This window comes from Hirundo rustica, chromosome 12, assembly GCF_015227805.2.
Source record: "Hirundo rustica isolate bHirRus1 chromosome 12, bHirRus1.pri.v3, whole genome shotgun sequence".
In the NCBI taxonomy this organism is placed as follows: domain Eukaryota; kingdom Metazoa; phylum Chordata; class Aves; order Passeriformes; family Hirundinidae; genus Hirundo; species Hirundo rustica.
In genome coordinates this window covers 16,037,439-16,058,919 of record NC_053461.1, presented here as the reverse complement: position 1 = coordinate 16,058,919, position 21,481 = coordinate 16,037,439, and the positions used below count along the sequence as shown (strand labels likewise).

Below are 21,481 nucleotides of genomic sequence, written 5' to 3'. Positions count from 1 at the left end.
CCCTGCCTTCCTCCCCTGCCTCCTCCCCTGCCTCCTTGCCCGGCTCCCGCCGCCCCGGGCGGGGCGGTCCTTGCTGCCGCTCCCTGCGGCCGTGCCGCCCGCCTCTCCCTCGCACCCGCTTCCCCCGGAGCCCGGCGGGGCCGGGCCGAGCGCTGCCCCGGGACATGAGGATTGAGGCCGGCGGAGAGCGCCCAACAGGAGCAGCGGCCGGTCCCGCGGGCCGCGGGGCTCCTCGGGGCCGGCGGGGCTGAGACAGACAGCCGGTGAGATGGGATGGGACGGGACGGGATGGGATGGGACGGGATACGCGGTGAGGGGCGATGCTGTGCCGGGGCGGTGGCGCCGGGTCCAGCGCGGGCATGACAAGCGTGGGTCCGGCACCACCCGGCTGGGTCCGGGGCTGGGTCTGTCATGGATCCCAGCACGGGCCGGCACAGGATGCTGGGCACCTTCCCGAAGTGACAGCCCCTCAGCCAGCGCCCAGGGGTGGGTAAGGGGCCGCGTGTTTCGGGCGCACCGCGGGGTTTGTGATGGGAGAGGTGCGGTCCTTTGAAATATCCCGTGCCCCGGGCTGTGTGCCGGGGAGAGGGACACGAGTGAGGGGTGAGCACAGTGCCCGGGCTTGGAAGCTGCTCTCACTGCTGGGAACACATCCCTAGGGGCAGGACAGTGTCCTGAGGAAATCTCCTTCTGCAGGACGTGTCTAACTCCACCTTCCTCCCCCGCTCTAGGTTTCTGTACCTGGGAAATCTGAAGTGGTTCCTCTCAAACCAAACAGGTAAAACTACTTGTATGGTAGGAATTTTGCTAAAGGCTTCAGTTGAAAGCAAGCATGCAAATTTTAGCAAATTGTAACGCCAAAAAAGGTGGAGTTTAGATACAGGCCATACTTCTTTTATTTTTTTTTTCCTCAGGAAGTTTAATGGTTCAAAGCAGGGGTGTCAGATGAAAAGGTTGCATTAGCAGGAAGGTATGCAGTCAGCTTTAGGGTATACAGATGTGTGGGCCTCTGTGTGCACATGTGTATATATATAAATACAATTTTATTATATATAGAATATATATAGGATATACTCAGTAGTCAAATTTCTTTATTATGGTATTAAGCACTAAAACCAGGCATCCTCTAACAGACTTATCTGTGACCCTCTATTTGTGTCTGCCCATTTCTTCCTCAGCTAATGATTAGCTCAAAGTGGAGAATGTATTATTTTCATACTTATTTTAAAACTAAAAATCCTTCTTTTCTCACCCCTCCCCCCCCAGTTCTTCTACTTTTTCTCCCTTCTCACTGGATATTACATGCTCCATACTTAGTTTCCACACTGGACTCTCAGGATCCCTTGGCATTTAGCTAAAGTAAACACACCCATTTTAGCTTGACTGGGAGTTTGTAGTGCGTAATAACACTCAATGACTAATGATTCAAAGATAATCCTGAGGTTGTGCAGTCTGGCCTCTCAGTGAAAGTTTGGTCTTCACAGGAAAAAGAAACCACCCCAGAAATGCCAGTACAAATTGCTTGACTGTACGTCTGAGTCTGACTGAATTTTGTCTGGTGTGCTTGAAATGCTGCAGATATGTTAATTTTTTTTTTTTTTCTGTTTTATTTATAAAGTACAGAACTCACAGGTTGCCATGATTATGTTGCTCGTGTTTGGATTGCTACTGCAAGAAATTCTGGCCAATTCCCAAGCTGAAAATCCTACTGAATTCCCAAACATTCCAGAAGAGCCATTGTATAGCTACAAAGCCATCAACTTGCCAGATGAGCATATCCCCTACTTCCTGCACAATAACCAGCACGTTGCTGACATCTGTAAGCAGGATGCTCTTTGCCCATATAAAGTAAGTTTGCTTTTTTTCTGTTTGTTTGTTTGTTCAAATGTCCTATTGGGGTGGTTTGTTCTTGGGAGTTGTAACAGAAGATGGTGATTAATTGCCAATTAGTCAGAGAAGAGGGTTTGTCTTAGAACCTATAAAAGACAACAGTGATGTTGTTGTGCCTGTGCGTCCACTTTGGAGCCTCTGCTGCATGGAGAATCTGGGTGTTTTTTCTCAAACTCTGTTTGAAAACAGACCAAAACCAAAAGACTTTTATGCAAGATTTATGAGCATGATGTCATTTAAAAGCTAACAGCTTACTTAAGTCATTTCCCATTTTCCTGTTGCAAAACCTGATTCAGTCGTTCTGTGTTGCAGAAACACTTGAAGAAACTAAAATCCTGCTGGGGTTATGAGAAATCTTGCAGATCAGAGAACAGGTTCAGTTACCCAGCGTGTGATTATGTTGAAACTGGCTGGTAAGTTTAATTTTAAATGCCTACTGTACATTATGATAAAAAATAGCATAGTGCTCATGTTGATATAGTTGTGAAGTAAATGTTATTGTGATATTTAGAATTTGAAGCATGATTTTTGTGGATATATATATATATAGAGAGAGAGAGTGTGTATTTATGCATGATGAGCCTTTCAACATGATTTTAAAAAAAAAATAACATTTTAAGGAAGAAAATACTGCTATAAATGCTTCCTGCCAGAATGTTTTCATTATTCTGATTTAGCCTTGAATTCAGATTCCTGAAATAACTGCATTTCCTTTCTTAGCTTTAAAAACAGAGGAAAAAATGTGGGGGAAAAAAAAATAAAATTGTACCCTTTTAGGGGAGAATAGCTTTAAATTTTCACTGATGTTTTCACTTACATGCGGCTGATAAGTGCTTCCTGTTTTGGCATCTTAAATGCCAGTAAAATAACTGGCTAGTTCTTCTGTTCCACTTTCAGTGGAAAAAATTTATCTGTTGAAGTTATTACTAGAATTGAGCAACAGGCTTTGATTTGTTTCCTCTCTCCTTCACACATCAGGGCAAGTGACATTGAGACAGCCCAGCAGATATTCTGGAAACAAGCAGACTTTGGATATGTTCGAGAGAGGCTCAGTGAAGTGAAAACCCATTGCAAGCCTGCAGCAACAGTAGGTATTTCTGACAGATGTGATACTTTGCCCTTGTTTTTAAAAATAATTTTTGTTATTGACGGAATTCTACTTGTTCTTAACAGGGGGATTCATCTCTGACCTGTTCCCAGTACCTTCAGCATTGCAGAGCAACAAACTTGTACATTGATTTACGAGCTGTGAAGAGGAACCACGACAGGTCTCTGATTTGGCTGTTATAGCAAAAACGGGGTGGCAGGGAAAAGGATTTGAGAATTTGGTTAACAAAGCTGGTTTGCTTGCTGCCACGGGTTTACTGCTGATCAGAGGCTTGTTGCTGTAAAGGTCTACACCTCTTCATTGCTGGCTGCTGCTGCTGGTGTAAAAACCCAAGCTCTCAGTTTTATGGAATGATGATGAAATCCTCCCTGATGGAAGAGTGGAAGACGTTTCCGTGTTTCAGTCATGTCCTTCCTTGATCAGATGATGTACAAATTACAATTGTTTTTGTCTGAGGAACCAAGACATTTCCTGTGCCTTTATACCAGATCCAGGAGCTGCATTTTCAGATACTGAGGTGACTGAGGAGAGATCTGAACCTGGATCTTCCACATCCCAAATTAAAAAGCTACATATTGGAAACTGGATGTAAAAACCATGCCAGTGGTGCTGGCATTACCCTCTGCCTCGTCTTTGAAGTCAGTGTCTTGATCTGGTTCATGACTGAGACTGATGTTACCCTTCATAATGGGTTTTGTCATCATCACAGCCTGTCCTGAAAGCTTAGACCGTGCTTTTAGCTGGCAACTTGTTTTCAGGAAATTTGTTCTTCCACCTCATTCTTCATATGTCAAATAAAATTCATATGTCTTATAAAATCCTTGGGTAGCGAAGTGGGTTGTGAAATCTGAGGTAAATTTTGCTAAGAATTTGTTAAAAACAAACAAAAACTCCAACCAGTGATGGTCCTGTCATGCGGTGATGCCTCACTGTCAGGAAGAAAATCTAATTAAATTACTCGTGTGGGTATTGTGTAAATAATTCTTAGTAACACTGGGTGGATTAGTGCTGCTTTCTAAGATGATGTGTAGACCTTCGAGGACACCACTATCTTTATTTGGGAGCTGTGGGAGATTCTTGATTTACACTGAGGAAAATGCTCAGGTTTTAGATATGTATGAAGTGCCGTGCTGAACTGAGACTAAGCAGCACTGGCTTGAGTGTGTAATTGAGATTGCAGGGCACTGGTAGCCCCGTTGCACAACAGCTGATAGACCTTTTCTAATTTGCATTAGATTCAAAGAAGACTTTTTCCAGAAGGGAGAAATTGGCGGTCATTGCACCCTCGACGTTCAGGCATTTTTGGCCGAAGGTCAACGCAAGAGCCCTCTGCAGTCTTGGTAAGAATCTCTTGTCAAGGCTGCTTCCAAGTTCACTTGCTAATTAGTTTTGATTTTTGTCATTGGCATTACCAGCTGGGTGTAGGGGATTTCATACTGAGGAAAGACTTGCTCCTTTTAAGGTCAATTTGAGAGTTCATGCTAGAAACCTCTGATAATTCCATCTCTGCAGAAAGTCTGAACCACACTGCGTGTAATTGTGTCCTGCCTCATTTGCAGCAGCAAAAGGTGTGAAAACATCTGCCTCTACCTTCGTTATTCCAACCAAAGCACGGAAATCTCCCTTAAGTGTCTTTGGCAAGGCAGATCAAGTTGAGTGGAGCCACAGATCCAGGCTCTGAAGCTCTTTGTTACATCCCTGCTGCCTTGATTTGGAGATCAAAGGTGCTGTTCACTCCTGAGATCAAAGGCAGTGTTTAACCTCTAGAAGCCCTGAAGAACCTTCCATTATAATTTCAAATCATTTTAATTGTCAGACTCTATCAGTTTTTAGCAGTCCTGTTAACTGAAATGGACTGGAAGGACAGTTGCTAAACCTGAGACATATGAAGTACATTTGTTTAAGTGAGTTGATGTCAAAGCATATTCTGTGTGATTGTGTCTTTCTAGGTTTGCAGAACTCCAGACATTCACTGCACTAGACTTCAGGCCTCTAGAGGATGAGAAGTGTGACATTGTTATTGAAAAGCCAACGTACTTCATGAAATTAGATGCAGGTAATTGGTATCTTTAGTTTATTTTTTTAGGTGTTTTTCGTACTGAAGTAAAAAAAGCTCACATTCAGCTTGCCCATCTACATTATGCCTTTGTGACAGTTAAGTTCACTTCTAATATGAAAAATTATGTGGCTTTTTAGTTCCTTTTTTTGGTGTAGTTCCAGTGACGAACTTGGAAACTGAAATTTGAAAACCTTATGATTTTCTACAGATGATTAAAGAAAAAAAAAAAATGATCAGAACGATTTCCTCTTGTTTGCCCTGCACAGTTGTTCTCTGGACTGTGGTTTGGCAGGGTTTGACACTGTGCCAGGGGCTGTTCTGCCCGTGTTTCTGCATGACAGGTTCCATGCCACGAAACACAAAGTGTGGGTGTCTGTGTCCTGCAGCAGTACGTGCTCAGCAGCAGGGTTCTGTGCGCGTGGGATGATGGGGAGGAGAGGAGCTGTTCCAAGAGGGGCAGCACCCAGGCACCTACGGGAATCTGGCATTTTTTTGAGCTTCACCAGCCCTTTTGTTGGTGCTGGAGGATGGAGGAGGGTGGACAAACCCAGCAGCTGCCGTGGGGTGCTCGTGTGCTGTGTCCTGTCCCTGTGACACAGCTGTGACCCCAATTCCTCCTCTTCCCCTGCCACTGCCTGACATTTTAAGCAAAGGTGTTGCAGGGAACTCACTGGACTGTGTTGCCTCCTTTGTGTTCCCCCCTTTGTTTCATGGGAGATTTTTGTGCACCAGGAATGAACAAGAGGGAAGGCCTGAGGAAGGACTTGTGGGAAAGTACAAGTTCTGTCTTGTGGTCCCACAGACAGAGCTTCCCTCAGCCCCACTAAAGCAGAACCCAGACCTGTGCTGAAGACCAGTTTTCAGGTTTTCTTATGTCTGACTGAGCTGTGTTAAAGCAGGAAACCCTTTCATGTCCTTCAGAAATCAGCTGCAGACTGTAAAGTGAAACAGCACATGAAGCTCATCTTATTCCTTCCTTTGGCCACTCCTCTAACTCTTTTGTACTTTTTAAAAACACATATTACCTCAGATTTCTTTCCTTGATTCCTTCCTTTTAGAAAGGAAAGAATTTTTTAGGCTGTATTAGGAGGATTCAAGGAGTCAGAAGCAGGAAAAGCTAATATAAAATGCAGGATGCTAATCAGGAAAAATGCATAAACCAAAAAAACCTGGAGCAAGTAATGCAGTGTTTTGCTAACAATTGTTTCTTTCTCAGGTGTTAATATGTACCATCACTTCTGTGATTTTGTCAATCTTTACATTACCCAGCATATCAATAATTCCTTCAGTACTGATGTCAACATAGTCATGTGGGACACTGTAAGTCCGCTGTGCTTTTAACATTTTTGTGATGAGTTGTGTTTCTGCTTTACTGAGGCTCTGGAGGTTTTAGTAGCCAATCCTTAGCTCTCTTGTGGGCATAGCCATGTGGAACTGATACATTTCTGGATCCTTTTTAATACAGGTGCATGGGTAATAGTTAGAGAACAGATTTTCTATGATAAACCAAGTGCTGTTGGAATGCTCAGCTTTGTAGTACGCAGTTATGCTTTTTTTTTTTTTTTTTTTTTTTTTTTTTTTTTTTTTTTTTTTGTGTGTGACCTCAAAAATAAGCTGATCTGTATTTCTAATCTGTAGCATTTGAAGTTTTATCTGGTTTTTTTGAAGACTTTTTTCTCTTGGAATACTGAAGTAGATTTGCTCAACTGTTTCTTCTGTATTTAAAAAGAAATGCAGTCTAGCATGTTTGTGAATCAGTAATGTGCAGCCTGTAGTATAGAAGAAAACAGCTAAATTAAACCCTTATATATATTAAAACAGAGTTTAATATTTAATTCCCTTAAGTAGCCTTCTTGCAGTTATTTCCCTCAATCACCTCTCACGCTGCCATGATAATATATAAAACAAGTTTTTAAGTGGGGCTGTTTCTGCTGAACTGCTGAGTTGAAACCATGACTGTATTTAAGAGTAATGTTAGTTTTATTGGACAGTATTTAAGTTGTGTAGGAGGTAAACTAAATAAAAAAACAACTGGGCAATTTGCAATATGCCAGATAACATGCATAATTAGGTCCAGAAATAACAGTTCTTGAATTTGATATGACACTGTCTCCCAGACCTTTTTTGTGATCATGAAGTGCTGAATTTTCTTTCCAGAGTATTTAGTGCTAGGACAACTAAATTTCAATAGAGAACTGTGAATACCCCCTGCTTGCTGTTTAATGAGAAACCTGTTTGGCCAGAAGAAACTCTTTTTTCTAATTCTATTGTATTTTAAAGCTAAAAATCAGTGCCATCTGTCAGATAAGTGAGGTCTCTAGGTGTTGCACAGGGACCTGTTAATCCAGCTCTGATGGCTTTCTGAAAAGATCAGGTGTCAGACAGCATTGTAAATTACTCTGAAAAGCAACTCCTTGTCTTATATCGTGTTGCAGAATCAAATAACTCTTTCTAATGCACCATTCAAAGCAGTGCCACACTGTTATCATTTTAAGTGAGCATTACCTGATCAGGCAGCTGGGGCTCATTGCTGTGTAAAACCAGGTGATGGCACCAGTCAACTGCTGATGAGCTGTCTGTGCTCATCAAAGGGTGGACTTGAGCTTATTATTCATTCTCCTTTCTATTTTTTCCCTTGATGTAATTAGATTTGGCCATACTTCCTAGCTACTGTTCTTATTAAAGAGCAGTGCCCTTAGATGTAGGTTAAACAAAGCAGAAAATGAGCAGGAATTCCACTGGGTGTTGGTGTGCAGATCCTCTGCGAATGCAGGGAAGAAATGTTTATAAAGCACTTTTAAGGGGAGCAGAGAGGGTTAGAAAGTGGTGCTTTCATCAGTTCTCCACTTCTAATCTGGGAGAGCAGTTCTTGTAATGCATGTCCAGGGGGAGTCTGGATTGTAAAATTCATTAAAACCTAATGGCAGAGCAAGGGGAAGGCCTCTTGAACCGAAGGAAATCTGGTGCCCTTTAGATTCCTTTACATTTCACCAGGTATCTGTTCTCTCCTGCTATCATTTGTCCTTATCCTATTTTCAAATTTCTTATTGGGAGTGTTCCCACACAACTTCCCAAGCAGCCTGAGCCAGCCCCAGATTTGAAAGGAAGCTTTAGTGAGAATCTGCACCAGGGCTACTGAGGGCACATTTAACTGCGTTCAAAGAGCAAGAGGATGTGTAGGAAAGGTGACAGACTGAAGGCAGGAGCCCCTGCTGCTTCTTTAAAAGTTTCCCACAGAATGTTGCTGCAAAGGGGAAAGTTTTTTACTGCTCTGCACAGAAACCTCTTAGCTGTTCCTTCCATCAAATCAGACCATTGCCTCCAATTTGTGATACATGTGCTGTAGGCCAGTGACTATCCCAAAACAAGCAAATGCAAAGCAAGCTTGTTCTGACTTTTTACCTCAAGCTTCAGTGCTGCACTTGAATTCCCAGGTGGTTTTGGTTTTTTAATCTCAGGTGTTGAGGTTTAGGCCTTCTACCATCCCTACGTTTGTGTTACTTCAAATTTAACTTGTGTTCTGTTGGCTCTAGGAAAAGTAGTAAGTATTTATCACTCACAACTCAGAAATTATATTCTGCTACTGAAGAAATTGACTAGTTTGCTAATTTATAGAAGTTTTTATTAAAAATTAACTACCTGAGAGGTAATTTGAGTTATCTGCCAGTGCAAACACAGAGTTTGGTGCTGTGTAATATCTGTGTTCTGTGCTAGGCTGCCTTGAGTCCCATGGTGGTGTCGCACATATTAACTGTATTAAAACTCGTATACAGAACCTGTAAATCACGAGGAGAGGTTCTAAGATGCATTTATGTAATTGTTGTACCCTTGGTTTTTCTTTGCTTTCCTCCTAGAGCTCGTATGGCTACGGTGACCTTTTCAGTGAGACATGGAAGGCATTTACTGACTATGAAATAATTCATTTGAAAACTTTTGACTCTAAAAGGGTATGGAATTCTATATTTTGCTTTAATTCACGGGCCCTAGGGAGCAAATGTGACAACTTCTCGAGCTGCTTGGCGTTAAGGGTGTTCCAGAGGAAAGCATTAATACTTTCCATGCATGTTTAATTTGTGTAATATGAGTATTGTACCTCAGAAACAAGAGACAGAGCTGCAACCTGATTCTGTGGTGTGTCTATCCTTTACATAGAGGGACCTAACTTTGGTGTCCTGAGAGGTGTATTTATGAATGGGTTTTGCTTCTGGAGGACTCCTGACTGAAGTTAAGGGTTTTCAGATGGTCTTTCTAAAGTGTTCTGCTTCTTCCTGAGGTGCTTCTTTCCCCCGTAACTCTTGGCATTCCTGCTGCTTATCATTAAAAAAATAAAAAAAATTTAAAAAAAAAAGAAAGAAAAAAAAGAAAAAAAAGCATCTGTTCATTCAGAGCTCATTTGAGCCTCTTCAATCTAGTCACTAGCTGGTTTCCTTCTCTTCAGTCCGTGTTTGCTCTGTTTTGGGCTGTTTTCATCACCTCTTCCCACACTTGCACGTTCCAAGTGAGAGCTCTTTCGGGATCCAAGTTCTATTCATCTGCGCAGCCGAGGAAGCCAGGCTGTCCTTGGCAGGAGCAGTAATTGCTGCCTCATTAGGGGCAGGGCTGGCCAGGAATGGCCCGGGGGAAGGCAGCAGTGGGGTGTAACTCCTCCTCATCCCCTTCCCAGGTGTGCTTTAAGGAAGCCGTGTTCTCTCTGCTGCCTCGGATGCGGTATGGATTGTTCTATAACACGCCTCTGGTGAGTCCCTTTATCCATCCACTCTCACTGTGGGCTGTGGAAGGGTGGAATCTGAGCTGGGGAATCCCTCCTGTATCATGAAATGCACTGCAGTGGAGGTTCCAACTCCAAACAGAATGATCTTCCCTAAAGACTGGGATTTTAAGGTTACTCCAGCTGGTTGTGTGCAGTCTCCTATGTCACAGCTCAAAAGTGATTATTATTCCTCTTTGATGGGTGGGCACTGAGCTAACTGGTATTTTTGCAGAGCACAAGAGCTTGAACACAGTCAGACTTCCCTGAGAGTATTAGCTCACACACTCAGGCTCTAGCACTAGAGTTATATTTCCTTCTAAATGAAAGTGCCACTTGTGTTACAGTGAATAGCACAGTGCTCGACACTGGGCTTTTGTTCCACAAGAATGGTGAAAACCCCATCACAAAGCTCAGTTTTCTGAGCAAAATAACTTCATCTATTAACAACTGCTTTTTTTAATTTCAGATCTCTGGCTGTCACGGCACGGGGCTGTTCCGAGCCTTTGCTCAGCATGTGCTGCACAGATTAAATATTACCCAGGAAGGACCCAAGGTGTGATAACTGCATAAAGCAGCTGTAATATGGAGCTGGTGGTTCTTGCCAGGGAACAGCAGGAGCAAAATTGAACCCAGGGGGTAGTGGGGGTGTATCTGTGTACTTTTTGTCCCTCCCTGTGATGTTTAGGGTTTGGGGGTTTTTGTGATGTTTAGGGGTTTGGGTTTTCCCTGCAGAGAACATTTGTGTATGTTTGTAGAAGTTACTCTTATGTCTTATTTCTGTAGGAGAGGCTTCAGAGCATCCTCCTTCCGACCTTAGGGTCTCATCCCTGTATCCATTCTCTGAGCTGGAGGCCCTTGTGTCCTCCCTAGCTAAGTCAGACACGTGTTCCATGGGGCAGCAGTGGGGATCCCGCAGAGCAGAGCTTGCCCTTTGTCAATCCCTTTGGATGCCGCTGAGCTGGGATCGGAGCTGGGAACAGTGAAATCTGGTCCTTCCATGATTGCCCAGCACCATCTGTTTGGTCTGGGCTTCTCTGTTGCTCACACTGATGGTTTTTGCACGTTGCCTTGGTGGCCAGGGCAGTTCTGGGCTAGCTGAGGCTGAAGTGTCTGCTGGAGAGTAGCCCACATATTATTGCTGAGGGGCACATTCAGAGCTCTGCACAGGCATTTAGTTATGCTTCTCCTGCTGACACTAATGGGAGTCATGCAGTTAAATCTCTTTATTTCACTTGGAACGCTCACCCCTGTGAGTCCAATTAATTAAAAGAGGTAAAAGGAGGAACTGTTATAGAAGTGAAATATTTTTTTCCCAAGGAACTTGTGCACAAGCCATCCAGAAAGCTGCTTTCCAGCTTCCAAAAATCTGCCATATAATGTGTAATACAAAGGCTCTTTTGTACTGGATAAAAGAAATCCTTCAGAAAATATTTAGTTCTTGGTTAATAATCAGACTTCCAGAAAGTTTTTGATGCTTTGAATCTGTCAGAAAATATGATGTGACTTTTAAGGTGGTTACATCACCTATTTATTACATGTGGAAGGAGCATATTTAGCTCCTCAAATAATTGGCAGAAGTGAATATGGGAGAGTTTGGGATTGTTTTTTTTGTGAGGGCTGCCTCTTAGCTAATACACTGCCGCTTCTTTCTTTTTAGGATGGGAAAATTCGAGTCACCATCCTCGCACGCAGCACAGATTACCGGAAAATATTAAACCAGAATGAGGTGTGGTCCTTTATATCTTTAAAAAAAAATGTTTATTAGAAGTGAAATTATGCTTATTAGATTTATGGATTATTTCAGGTGCAGCCAAGACATCTATTTTCTGGCAAATCTCAGACAAATATGTCCAATGTTTATATTAATTTGTTCTAAAATGTCTTTTAGGCAGTCTCCATTTCTGTACCCCAGACACTGAACCTTGCTGCCCTTTATAAATATCCAGTGGAAGACTACAAATGTAATACTAAAAGTATTTCCTCTGAGCAAACAGACACTGTAGATCTTCTGATAAAATTAAATTATTCCACTTTCAGATTATTCCTTTTATTTATAGCGTCTCCAGTGTTGAAGCCTAAGAAAACCCTTTGTAATGCCTGCAGATTGGAATGCATGAGCCCTTCTATCAGAGTTTGTGCACTCAGAACATAATGAATTTTCATACTGATTCATGGTTTTGAATCATGCAACTTCGTGGACTTGTGTAAAAGCTTTTTTCATGGTAAAATGATAATACTTAATGTTTTCATACCTGTTTTCATTCTCTGCTGTTAGTGCCTGACAAACGAATTCAACAAATCAATTCAAAAATGAATCAGGATTATCATCCCCACCTTATGTAGGGAGAAACTGAGGTTTGTGCTGTAGCTCAGTGGCAGAGCAGACAGAGCACAGGATTTGTGCTTTATCTGCTGGGCTGTCCTCAGCTGATGCCTCCACTGCTGCACACAGTTTGTGTTCTGGTAGCATGGCAAGGAGAGAAGTTGGTTTTATCTTTACCAGGTCAGGAGTGCAAGGGTGCAGTTAACTGAGGGAGGACACCAAATCCTTGTCTTTTTATTGTTCTCCCCAGCTTGTGAATGCTTTGAAAACAGTGTCAACGCTGGAGGTCAAAGTGGTGGACTACAAGTACAAGTGAGTTGGGTGGAGGAAGCTGGTGTGAGCTCGTGCTGCCTGTGGCTGCTGACAGCTCTGTCTGTCCCCAGGTGTGACCTGGGCAAAATGCAAGGACTGGCCGGGAAAAGCTGGGTGAGGTCCATAATGCACTGCTCAGGTTAAAGCCACTGTACAATGAGCAAGGTTTGAAATCCCTTTTGTTCCCTCTCCCGTCACCTTTTTGCATATTGCTCTGCAATATCTGAGTTAACAGGGGTTTCTCTTGTGCAATGTCAGCGTGTTATTTTATGTGAGCCTGAGTTTAGTAATCAATGACAACTCTGATGATCTGCTGCTCTGGTGGCCCCTGAAGACACCACCTGAGGTCAGTTTGTGGTGCCAGGTGTAGCAGGCACCGTGCCAGGAAGAAATGGATTGAAGGAAAAGTTCCCAAACAATGCATGCCTGTCCCAAATGGCAGCAGCTCCACCTGGAGCTGTCATGAATCATGCACAGGGGTGAGAAACTGAAGCAGCACTGGCACATCTGTGTTCTGACCAAAAAGAGACAGTGGGAGGGTGTTTATTTGTGTATTTTACATCACATTGAATGCAGTTCAGAAACAGGTCTGGGGCATTTTGTTCTTACTTTTTGGTTTGTTTTTTTTTGTTAAGGTGATGCATTTTTTAAAAGGTAAGTAAAAAGAAAAACCTTTACATTCACAAAAACTTCCAGTCGACAAAAATATTTTTGCAACAAATTCTTGTGAAGTTTTGAAATCTGCCTGCATTTCTTTTACTTTCATGCTGAGCTACTGCTGGCTGCAGCATTTGTGATTCCTAGCATTGTTCCTTGAAAAATCAGCTCTATCTTTCAATACCCCCTGAAGCCAATTTTGTGCTTTCCCCATGTTCTGCTGGGGTGCATAGAGCTGCCACATCATCACCACTTCTGTTGTGTTGTCTGCAGAGAACTTGAATTTTCGGAGCAGCTGAGAATTACCCACAACTCTGATATATTCATTGGGATTCATGGAGCTGGGCTGACCCACCTGCTCTTTCTGCCAGACTGGGCTGTTGTGTTTGAGCTGTAAGTCTGTCTCTCCTTCCCCCTCTATTGCACATACAATTCTTCTCCTGGGGATCGGAACAGAGAAAGCTTTCATTGTAAAATACAGTGTAATTATATCATACAGGCTTAGCCAGTGATTTCTTAATCTTCCATGGTATAAATATAATGGGGAAAAGGCAAACAATGAGGAAACCTCATTGCTCAGGTTCTGCCTTGGCGAGTCTGAGATCTGATGATGTTTTAGTGATCCAGGTGAATTGATTATGTGCATGTCCAGGGCTATTATTGACATGAACTCATTATGTGCTAGCAACCCCCTGGAGGTTTTCAAATCCTCCTTTTTCTGCTCAGGCCAAGAGCACCAGCTTGCTGGCCAAGGTCAATCCTGTGTTGTGTTTTGCCTAAATTTCTCTTGTAGCTTCCTTTTAAGCATATTTTGTCACAAAGTGGGGGTGTTAGCAGACACTGATCCACAGAACAAAGCAGAAGTCCAGAATGCTTGTTAGAAGAGCTCTGAATTCTCCATCCTGGGAAATTCTGCTGTGGGAAGGCTACAGAACTGGTGTTTTGCAGCGTAGTCTTGGCTCGAGAATGTTTTGTCCAGTCTCCAAATAAGTTCAGAACCTCAGGGGTTGTTTTTCACATGTCCAAGAGCTGCTGCAGCTGGACAGGGACATGTCTGACGTGCAGATGTGCCTCAATCTGCCTCCAAGGCCACATCTTGAGAGCAGAAGGCAGCCCTGGTTTCAGTGGAGCAGAACTTGTCTGTGGTTTTGGTGCCTTAGAACTGGCCTACAGACATTTCCATTTTTTTTCCCGTTTCACCCTGGTAACTTCAGCATAATCTCTGTAGGTAAATTATGTTGTTTGTTGTTTTTTTTTTTTATTTCTGCCTGTCCCTAGATACAATTGTGAAGATGAACGTTGTTACCTGGATCTGGCAAGGCTGAGAGGCATTCATTACATCACTTGGAGGAAAAAGAATAAAGTATTCCCTCAGGATCAGGTAATGATGGCCACTCTGGGAGGGCGAGGCGCTGTAACTGGAGGACTTCACAGTTATCCTGCTTTACCTCCCTGTGTTCTGATATTTGAAATATGATATTCATTCTTTAGGCCAAATTAACTTCCCTGTTAAGATTAAGAAATCATTTGATATTAATGGCTGAGGGAAGAAGAGAAATGAAATTAATTGGCCATGAACCATTCATAGCATGGCTGTTATGCAGTTCCTTTGCCGATTCTTTTGCCTCAGTGCAGATCAGTGGATCAGAAATAATAAATTTTAATGGCAGATCCTCAGTTTTTTCCTTGCTTTTTTTGAATGGAAGATGTATTGATCTCTTTCTTTTTCCATCTAACAGTCCTTATCTTGTTTTTCTAGGGACACCACCCAACACTGGGAGAACATCCAAAATTTACAAACTACTCCTTTGATGTGGAAGAATTTATGTATTTGGTGCTTCTGGCTGCAAATCATGTTTCACAGCATTCTAAGTGGCCATTTAGGGTAAAACATGATGAATTCTAATTCAGACTTCTGACTGAAATACTGTTTTTAATTAATCACAGAATGGCCTGGGGTGGAAGGGATTTTAAAACCCATCTCATTCCACCCTCTGCCATGGGCAGGGACATCTTCCACTATCCCAGGCTGCTCCAAGCCCTGTTCAACCTGGCCTTGGACACTGCCAGGGATCCAGGGGCAGCCTCAGCTGCTCTGGGCACCCTGTGCCAGGGCTTCCTCACCCTCACAGCAAAGAATTTATCCCTTGTATCCAACCTAAACCCACTCGCTGTCAGTTTGAAGCCATTCCCCCTTGTCATGTCCCTACGTGCCCATAAAAAAATAGATTTCCCCCTATGAGGGAAATAACCCATTGTTAATTAGTACCTTGTCGTTATAATTCCTTTCTAATCTGGGAGGTTTTGATATGTAAAGCTATTTTTCAGACTCTTTCTGGGGTTTTTTGTGCTGCATTTCTACGTTCCAGGTTCCGAAATGCTCTTTATACAAGGATATGTCCACCCATTTCATGTAAGGTGCTCTGGGGTAGATTCAGGCTCGACAGATACTGCAAGCTTCTACTTTAAATTTAGGAACATTTTCACATTGGAGAGCACAGTCTTGTGGTTTTGCATTTAAATATAAACTTTGACTCATGTCCCTGTAGTTATAGATGCTCCAATGCAAGAGATCTGCACAGGAGGCTCAGTCAGTTTTCTGTCAGGTAAATATTTTCTAAGTGAGAACTTAAAATTTTTCAGGTAATCTGGGTGTTTCCTACTTTTTCCCAAAAACCAGCACTCTGCATTGGAAAACTAGAGCAAATTGGAATAAAACTTGAATTTTTTTGAGGATTCTAAAGGGAATGGCCTTCTAGTCCTTTTTTAGGGACAAATGATTAAATGTGTAGAGTGTCTTTCAGCTGCAGCTGAAAGGAAAAAAATTGAGGAACCCTGTTCTTGGAGTCACTAAAAGCCTAATTTTTAATATTCTTGTTTCGTCAAAATGTTGAAGAGTTAATCCAGAAAACTTTTTAAATGAAATCTTTCCAAAGCCAGTAGCACAGTTCACTGTTTTCAGTGAAGGGAATCTTAAACCAAAGCTGAGTTCTTTTTGAAATCCCCTCTGGAGCTGAGCTGTTCTAGTGTGGAAAATAAAGGTAGTACTTCTTTTGTCTTAAGCGGGGCCAGAAAGATGTGTAGAAGAATCGAGTTCAGTGAGATAAAACCCTTGAGTTCTGTGCTAAATTATGGATTTTTGGGGAATGTATCCCCATGCTGGACTTGCAGTTCATCCATATAATCCCAGTGGCTCGGGGCTGGCACACATTTGTATGGAAAAGCAGGAGAGTTCCGGTAAATACAAACATTTCACTGCTCTAATTGTGGATGCTATTGACTTCCCTTCCCCAGCAGTTTCACAGAGTGTGGGTGCATTTACTGACCTGTCTGAGCTGGTGGGGATGAGTTACTGTAAGCACAATTTTCATATAGATCTCTCACGACCTTAATCAGTGCATGGGGGAAGCTGGGTAGAGCTGAGACCTTCATATATTTTGTGTATGTGGTGCAATTCTTCCTGGAGAGTGTTGTTTTTACTGAGGGAGAGAACTGTTTCACTTTAAAGGACCATAGATAGAAGCAAAATTGCACTTCCTAATATGAGGGTGAAAAAAAGAAAAAAAAAAAAAAAAGAAAAAAAACCCCTTGAGCAATACCATTTCCTGTATTTGTATGTGTCTGTGGGGTTTTGTTACCTTGTGGAATCTTTAAAGCAAAAAAAAATGTATAAAACTTAAGCCAGTAAAATGTCTGTGTTTGAATGAAACCAGGTCAAAAGAAAGAAGACATTTAATTATGAACTGTGCACATAATTTTTTTTTTTTTAATAAAAAGCTTTTTAAATTAAAGAAAAAAAATAAGTGTAAATTTTTTGGTAGTTTGCCGGGTTTTAGAGGCAGATGTTTTAAATACTATTAATTGCGTGGAGTCACGTGTCTCTGCTTTCTCCTGCCATGACAGGCTGATGTTCTGAGGTCCAAAGTGACATTCAGGTGTATTTACTCAAGAATCATTCAGAGGTGATGCTGCCAAGCTGCACTGCTGGCTTTAGTGCTGGGCATTTGAAGACTGGTTTGTGAAAATCTTTGTATTTAACTTCCTGTGGTGCAGGTGATGCTGCTGGAGGCGGTGAGGGGGTGCTTGAGTCTGCACAGGAGCAGCTAATGAGGAGCTGCCCTTTCAAGGGATCACTGAAACAAATGGTTGAACATATGTGTGGAGGAGAGGCTGCAGGGACTTAATCCACGGGCAAAATATCCTGCCAGCATTCACCAGTTTCAGCAAAATTCGAGTGCAGTGTCAACAGCTGATGGCCAACGTGATATTCAGCTTTTATGGCTTAATATTGCTGGGATGAAAAACCTGTTTGTGTTATTAACTTTACAAGTAGCACACAATTTTCTTGGCAGCAGCGGGAGGTTTGGTTGGGTTTTTGGGTTTTGCCAATAAATCCTGAGGGAGTTTGGACAACAGGAGAGGTCTGGGTTGTGGCTTGAAGAGCATCTGGACCTTCTTGGGTCTGTCTGGAAGTTGGAATTTGAGGGAATCCACGAGACTTTTGGGCCACTTGATCTTAAGGCAGGATATAGCTCTGGGTTAAGATTTCCTGACAGACCATGGGAATCTTGTTCCTTCCTACTTCTAATTTTTTTAAAAAAATATTTTCGGTCTCTCCAGTTTACCCAAGGTTAGAGGTTAAGGGGCACTTTGGCATCAGTGAGATGAATTCAGTTTGGGGATTTTGTGTAATGTTGCAAGTCCTGAGTGCTTTTGGGATTGCCTCTGCTCCCTGTACAATGTAAACCAAGAGGTGGGTTTGGAATAAAAAATAATTTATGGATGCATGTGTTTTTTTTTTCCTTTTTACTTCAGAATTTGTAAAGATGTAATTTCAGTTTTTTCTTTGGGAACTTCTGTGGAAGTTGGGTAAGTGTGAGAAATGGTCTGTGGTGGGGAGGTGACAAATCAGCATTATTAATCTTAAGAGTCTGATTATAAATATTAAGGCAATACATTTTTAAAAACCATTAAGTAATAATGGAATTGTTTAATTTTTGCTGTTAATCTTACCAGTACTATTAATGAGATAACTCAGGGTTTAGCATATCCCTTAATCCTGAAATTTTTTTTAAGGAGAAAAACTGAAGGAAACGTTCTCCTTAAGAGCTTTTTATCTGCTCAGAAGGGTAAAAGGTTTGATTTCAACACTGAATAATTGTTTCAATTTGCAGTGTTTGCCCGAAGTTGAGCTCTTACTTCCACTCCTCTGAACACACATTTCTCCTGGATTGGGCTTTTTGCCTGAAATAAATGAACTGCTATTGAATCCCCTCTGGCTTTGGGCCTGAAGTGGCCACAGAAGGTTGGGATTTGTTGCTCATTTATGAACTCTCCTCATTCTCGCATTTCAGGTCCTCACCTCAGACCTGTGAGGGTGCTGCTGGTGCCTTAGGATTTTAGATTTTATATTTTTCAAATTGTGTTCTGCATTTGTGCATAACTCTAAACTCCATAAAGGACACCCTTCAGCCTCAGGCCCCAAAAAGTATAAACAAAAGTGAATTGGGGAGGAGTAAACTGGGAGAATGTGACTTTATTATCTGGAGCTGGAATTGGAGGATTAACCCCCCATCTGTAAATGGATCAAACTTATAATTGTTAGAAAAACTTGTGACCATTGTCAGAAAAACCCTTTTTCTGACCCAGAGATGTGGCTCCTGAGGGGTGTTTTGAAAGATTTTATTCCGTTTTCAGTCCCATGAGAAGGGTGAGGCGGTGCAGATGTTACAATTTACACCATCAAAATCAGAAGCCAAATTACTTCCTAATTGCAATATATGTAAAATATACGGCAAATGATGAATAAGGCCATCAAAGAAGTTTTTTTTTTTTTTTTTCCGTTCAAGAAAGAGGGGGAGATGCGGGAAATGGATTTGTAGAGAATTGGTAGAGAGATGCACACAGGGAAAGAGAGAGGTGAAGAGGGAGGAACAAGGGCAAGGTTTCAGATGGGTAAAACAGGCAGGGAGTCATTCCCCAGCTTGGAGCTCGGGAGAGCTCTGGGAATGTGGTGAAAAATCAAATGAAATGCGTGGAAACCTCATTGGGACAGAGCCAAAAGCGAGGGGAGTGGAAATACTCGTGTCACAAAGTGCAGGGACGTACAGGGGGAGGAAAGGAAATTCTGAATTCCCTCGAGTCTGAGCCAGGAGAGGGGAGCAGCACCCCCGAGCAGGGGGGCTGTGGGGAGAAGGGACAGGGCTGAAAAACTGGGTGGTGACCTGGGAGAGTTGTGCTGGAGAGCTGGAGGAGAGGGCAGGGGAGGATGAAAGGGGGTGTTGCCACGCTTGGGTAGAGCTGACACCACAGTCACAGTGTAATTTTTTTCCTGGCTGCTGTCCTCTCTTGGAACACTGAAATATTTTTTATAATATAACAATATTATAGTTAAAACACAATATATAGGTATATAGTTATATGGCATATAGGTAAAGCACAATACAGGGAAAACAAAAATATAGGTAAAATACAGAAATAACCTTTGTATATAAATAGAATAAATAATGCATAAATAGCTATAATATAACATACTATAATATAATTAATATAATATAATATAAAGTAGTTGTTATTACCATTATCTTCTGGATAGGTAAATACAACTCAAATAACAAACTACTTAATTTAATTTTTTAAAATTTGATTTCCTTTATGTTTTCTTGATTTCCTTTCCCTTTCCAATAATTACATGGCAAATCAAAAAGGAGGAGCAGTAGGAAGAAAAAGGTAAATTGCACTATTACTAAGAATAAATTTGTTTTGAATAGGTATAACTTCTAGAGTGGCATTGTTCTTCTGACTTGTTTTTCTTTTTTTAAATCAGACCTTGTTTTGGCCTTTAGAAAAGTATTTATTAATGTAGTACACAAAGTGCATAAAGCTTTTGGGTAGTGGGTGAGACATCAATTGTCTGGAGCTCAGGTCCCCCATCACTTGGGAACAAAAGAGTGTCAGGAATGTTAATTTTGGTTGCCAGGTGTTTGAGAGTTGGGTTTGTTGAAAGCTGAACGAAAGATGATGTTCAACCAGGATTTTAAAAGAGAAAGTTGAGAATGCTTTGGTTGTTTCCTAGATTGAGCTGATAATAAAGTCACTGTCAAATATAAATACCGAAACATACAAATACAAATATAAATACAGAAAACATATAGAAAAAACCATGAAATTTTACCAAGTCAGTCATCACTGATAAAGCCTGGGGAAAAGGAGGCTCAGGGGGAACCCTGTGCCTCTGCACAACTCCCTGAGAGGAGGGGACAGCCAGGCTGGGTCAGGCTCTGCTCCCGGGAAATAGGGACAGGACAAGAGGAAACAGCTGCAGGTTGTGCCAGGGGAGGATCAGAATGGATCTTAGGGAAAATGTTTGCACCAAAAGGGTTTTGGTGAAAATGTTGGATGGGCTGTGCAGGGAAGTGATGGAGTCCCCATTCCTGGGGGGGGTTTGACAGAGATGTGGCACGTGGGGACGTGGTTTGGTTGTGGTCTTGGCAGTGCTGGGTAAAGGCTGGACTCGATGTCAAGGCCCTTTTTGAACTTACAGACTCCATGGTTCCACGCTGATCACCCCCATTTCAGAGCCTGAAATCTGCTGTCTGCTCCCTGGCACTGCTGGGGCTGTTTCAGTGTCTTGGCGCTTTCAGAAGGTCCCACCGGCCCCAGTGCTGGCAGGGGACTGATGCTCTAAGTTTGAGCTTTCATGTTTTCCAGGTTCTGTGCTGAGCTCACATTCAGGGTCACTCAGCTCTTCACAGAGCAGGGACACAAAACAAATCCTGCTCCTGCTGCACACCAAGGACAACTTTCGGCCCCAAAAGCACAAACAACGGTGGCTGAAGGGAGGAACAAGAAGGATGGGACCTCACAGCCTGGAGCTGGAATGGGACAATGAAACCCCAATGTGCAAATGGACCAAAAGTGATAAAAATGTAAGATCTCATGCCTTGCAGGGACACTATTCCAGGTAAGCAGCAGATTGTAGCAGAGTGCAGTAGGTGTCACTAGAGCCCTTCCCAACGCTCAGAGGGAACCTCATTTCAGACGCAGAATCTGCTCACCGGCGACCAAGTGACGGCTCCTGCAGTTTTTTGGGGTTTTTTTTCCTCCTTCCTTAGAAGCAAAATATTAATCCATGGAGATTTTAGCTTTTAGCCTAGGATGATTCAGGTGCTATGATATCGGTACATTTTTCTTCAGTTTTTTGTTCAGCAACTTAGTTGGTGGTGGAAAATATTTTTCTGTTAATCTTCCATAACAAAATCCTGCTTCGTGTTTTGTTCTAAAACCACTTTGTGCCAGACTGTCACCTTTTAGTAGTTATTGCAATTCCTGTTTTGCTGCAAAGTCTTGATTTTCACTCATGCAGCATGCAATATATCCTGC

General features: G+C 42.3%; 1 protein-coding gene across 2 annotated transcripts; it reads left to right on the top strand.

Moving 5' to 3' along the window:
- Positions 1–100: 100 nt before the first annotated feature.
- Positions 101–17,882, top strand: EOGT (EGF domain specific O-linked N-acetylglucosamine transferase). Of its 2 annotated transcripts, none has more exons than XM_040075851.2 (17): positions 101–263; positions 732–778; positions 1,619–1,848; positions 2,203–2,303; positions 2,869–2,977; positions 3,064–3,158; positions 4,234–4,338; positions 4,948–5,054; positions 6,274–6,377; positions 8,912–9,004; positions 9,721–9,792; positions 10,274–10,360; positions 11,465–11,533; positions 12,381–12,442; positions 13,373–13,492; positions 14,378–14,480; positions 14,859–17,882. In XM_040075851.2, exons 3-17 carry the CDS (start codon positions 1,639–1,641, stop codon positions 15,003–15,005), a joined length of 1,584 nt encoding a protein of 527 aa, XP_039931785.1. In that variant the 5' UTR covers positions 101–263; positions 732–778; positions 1,619–1,638; the 3' UTR covers positions 15,006–17,882. The 2 variants fall into 2 exon arrangements, with proteins under 2 accessions (XP_039931785.1, XP_039931784.1); XM_040075850.2 differs by having other exon boundaries at positions 102–263; positions 1,624–1,848.
- Positions 17,883–21,481: the final 3,599 nt, after the last annotated feature.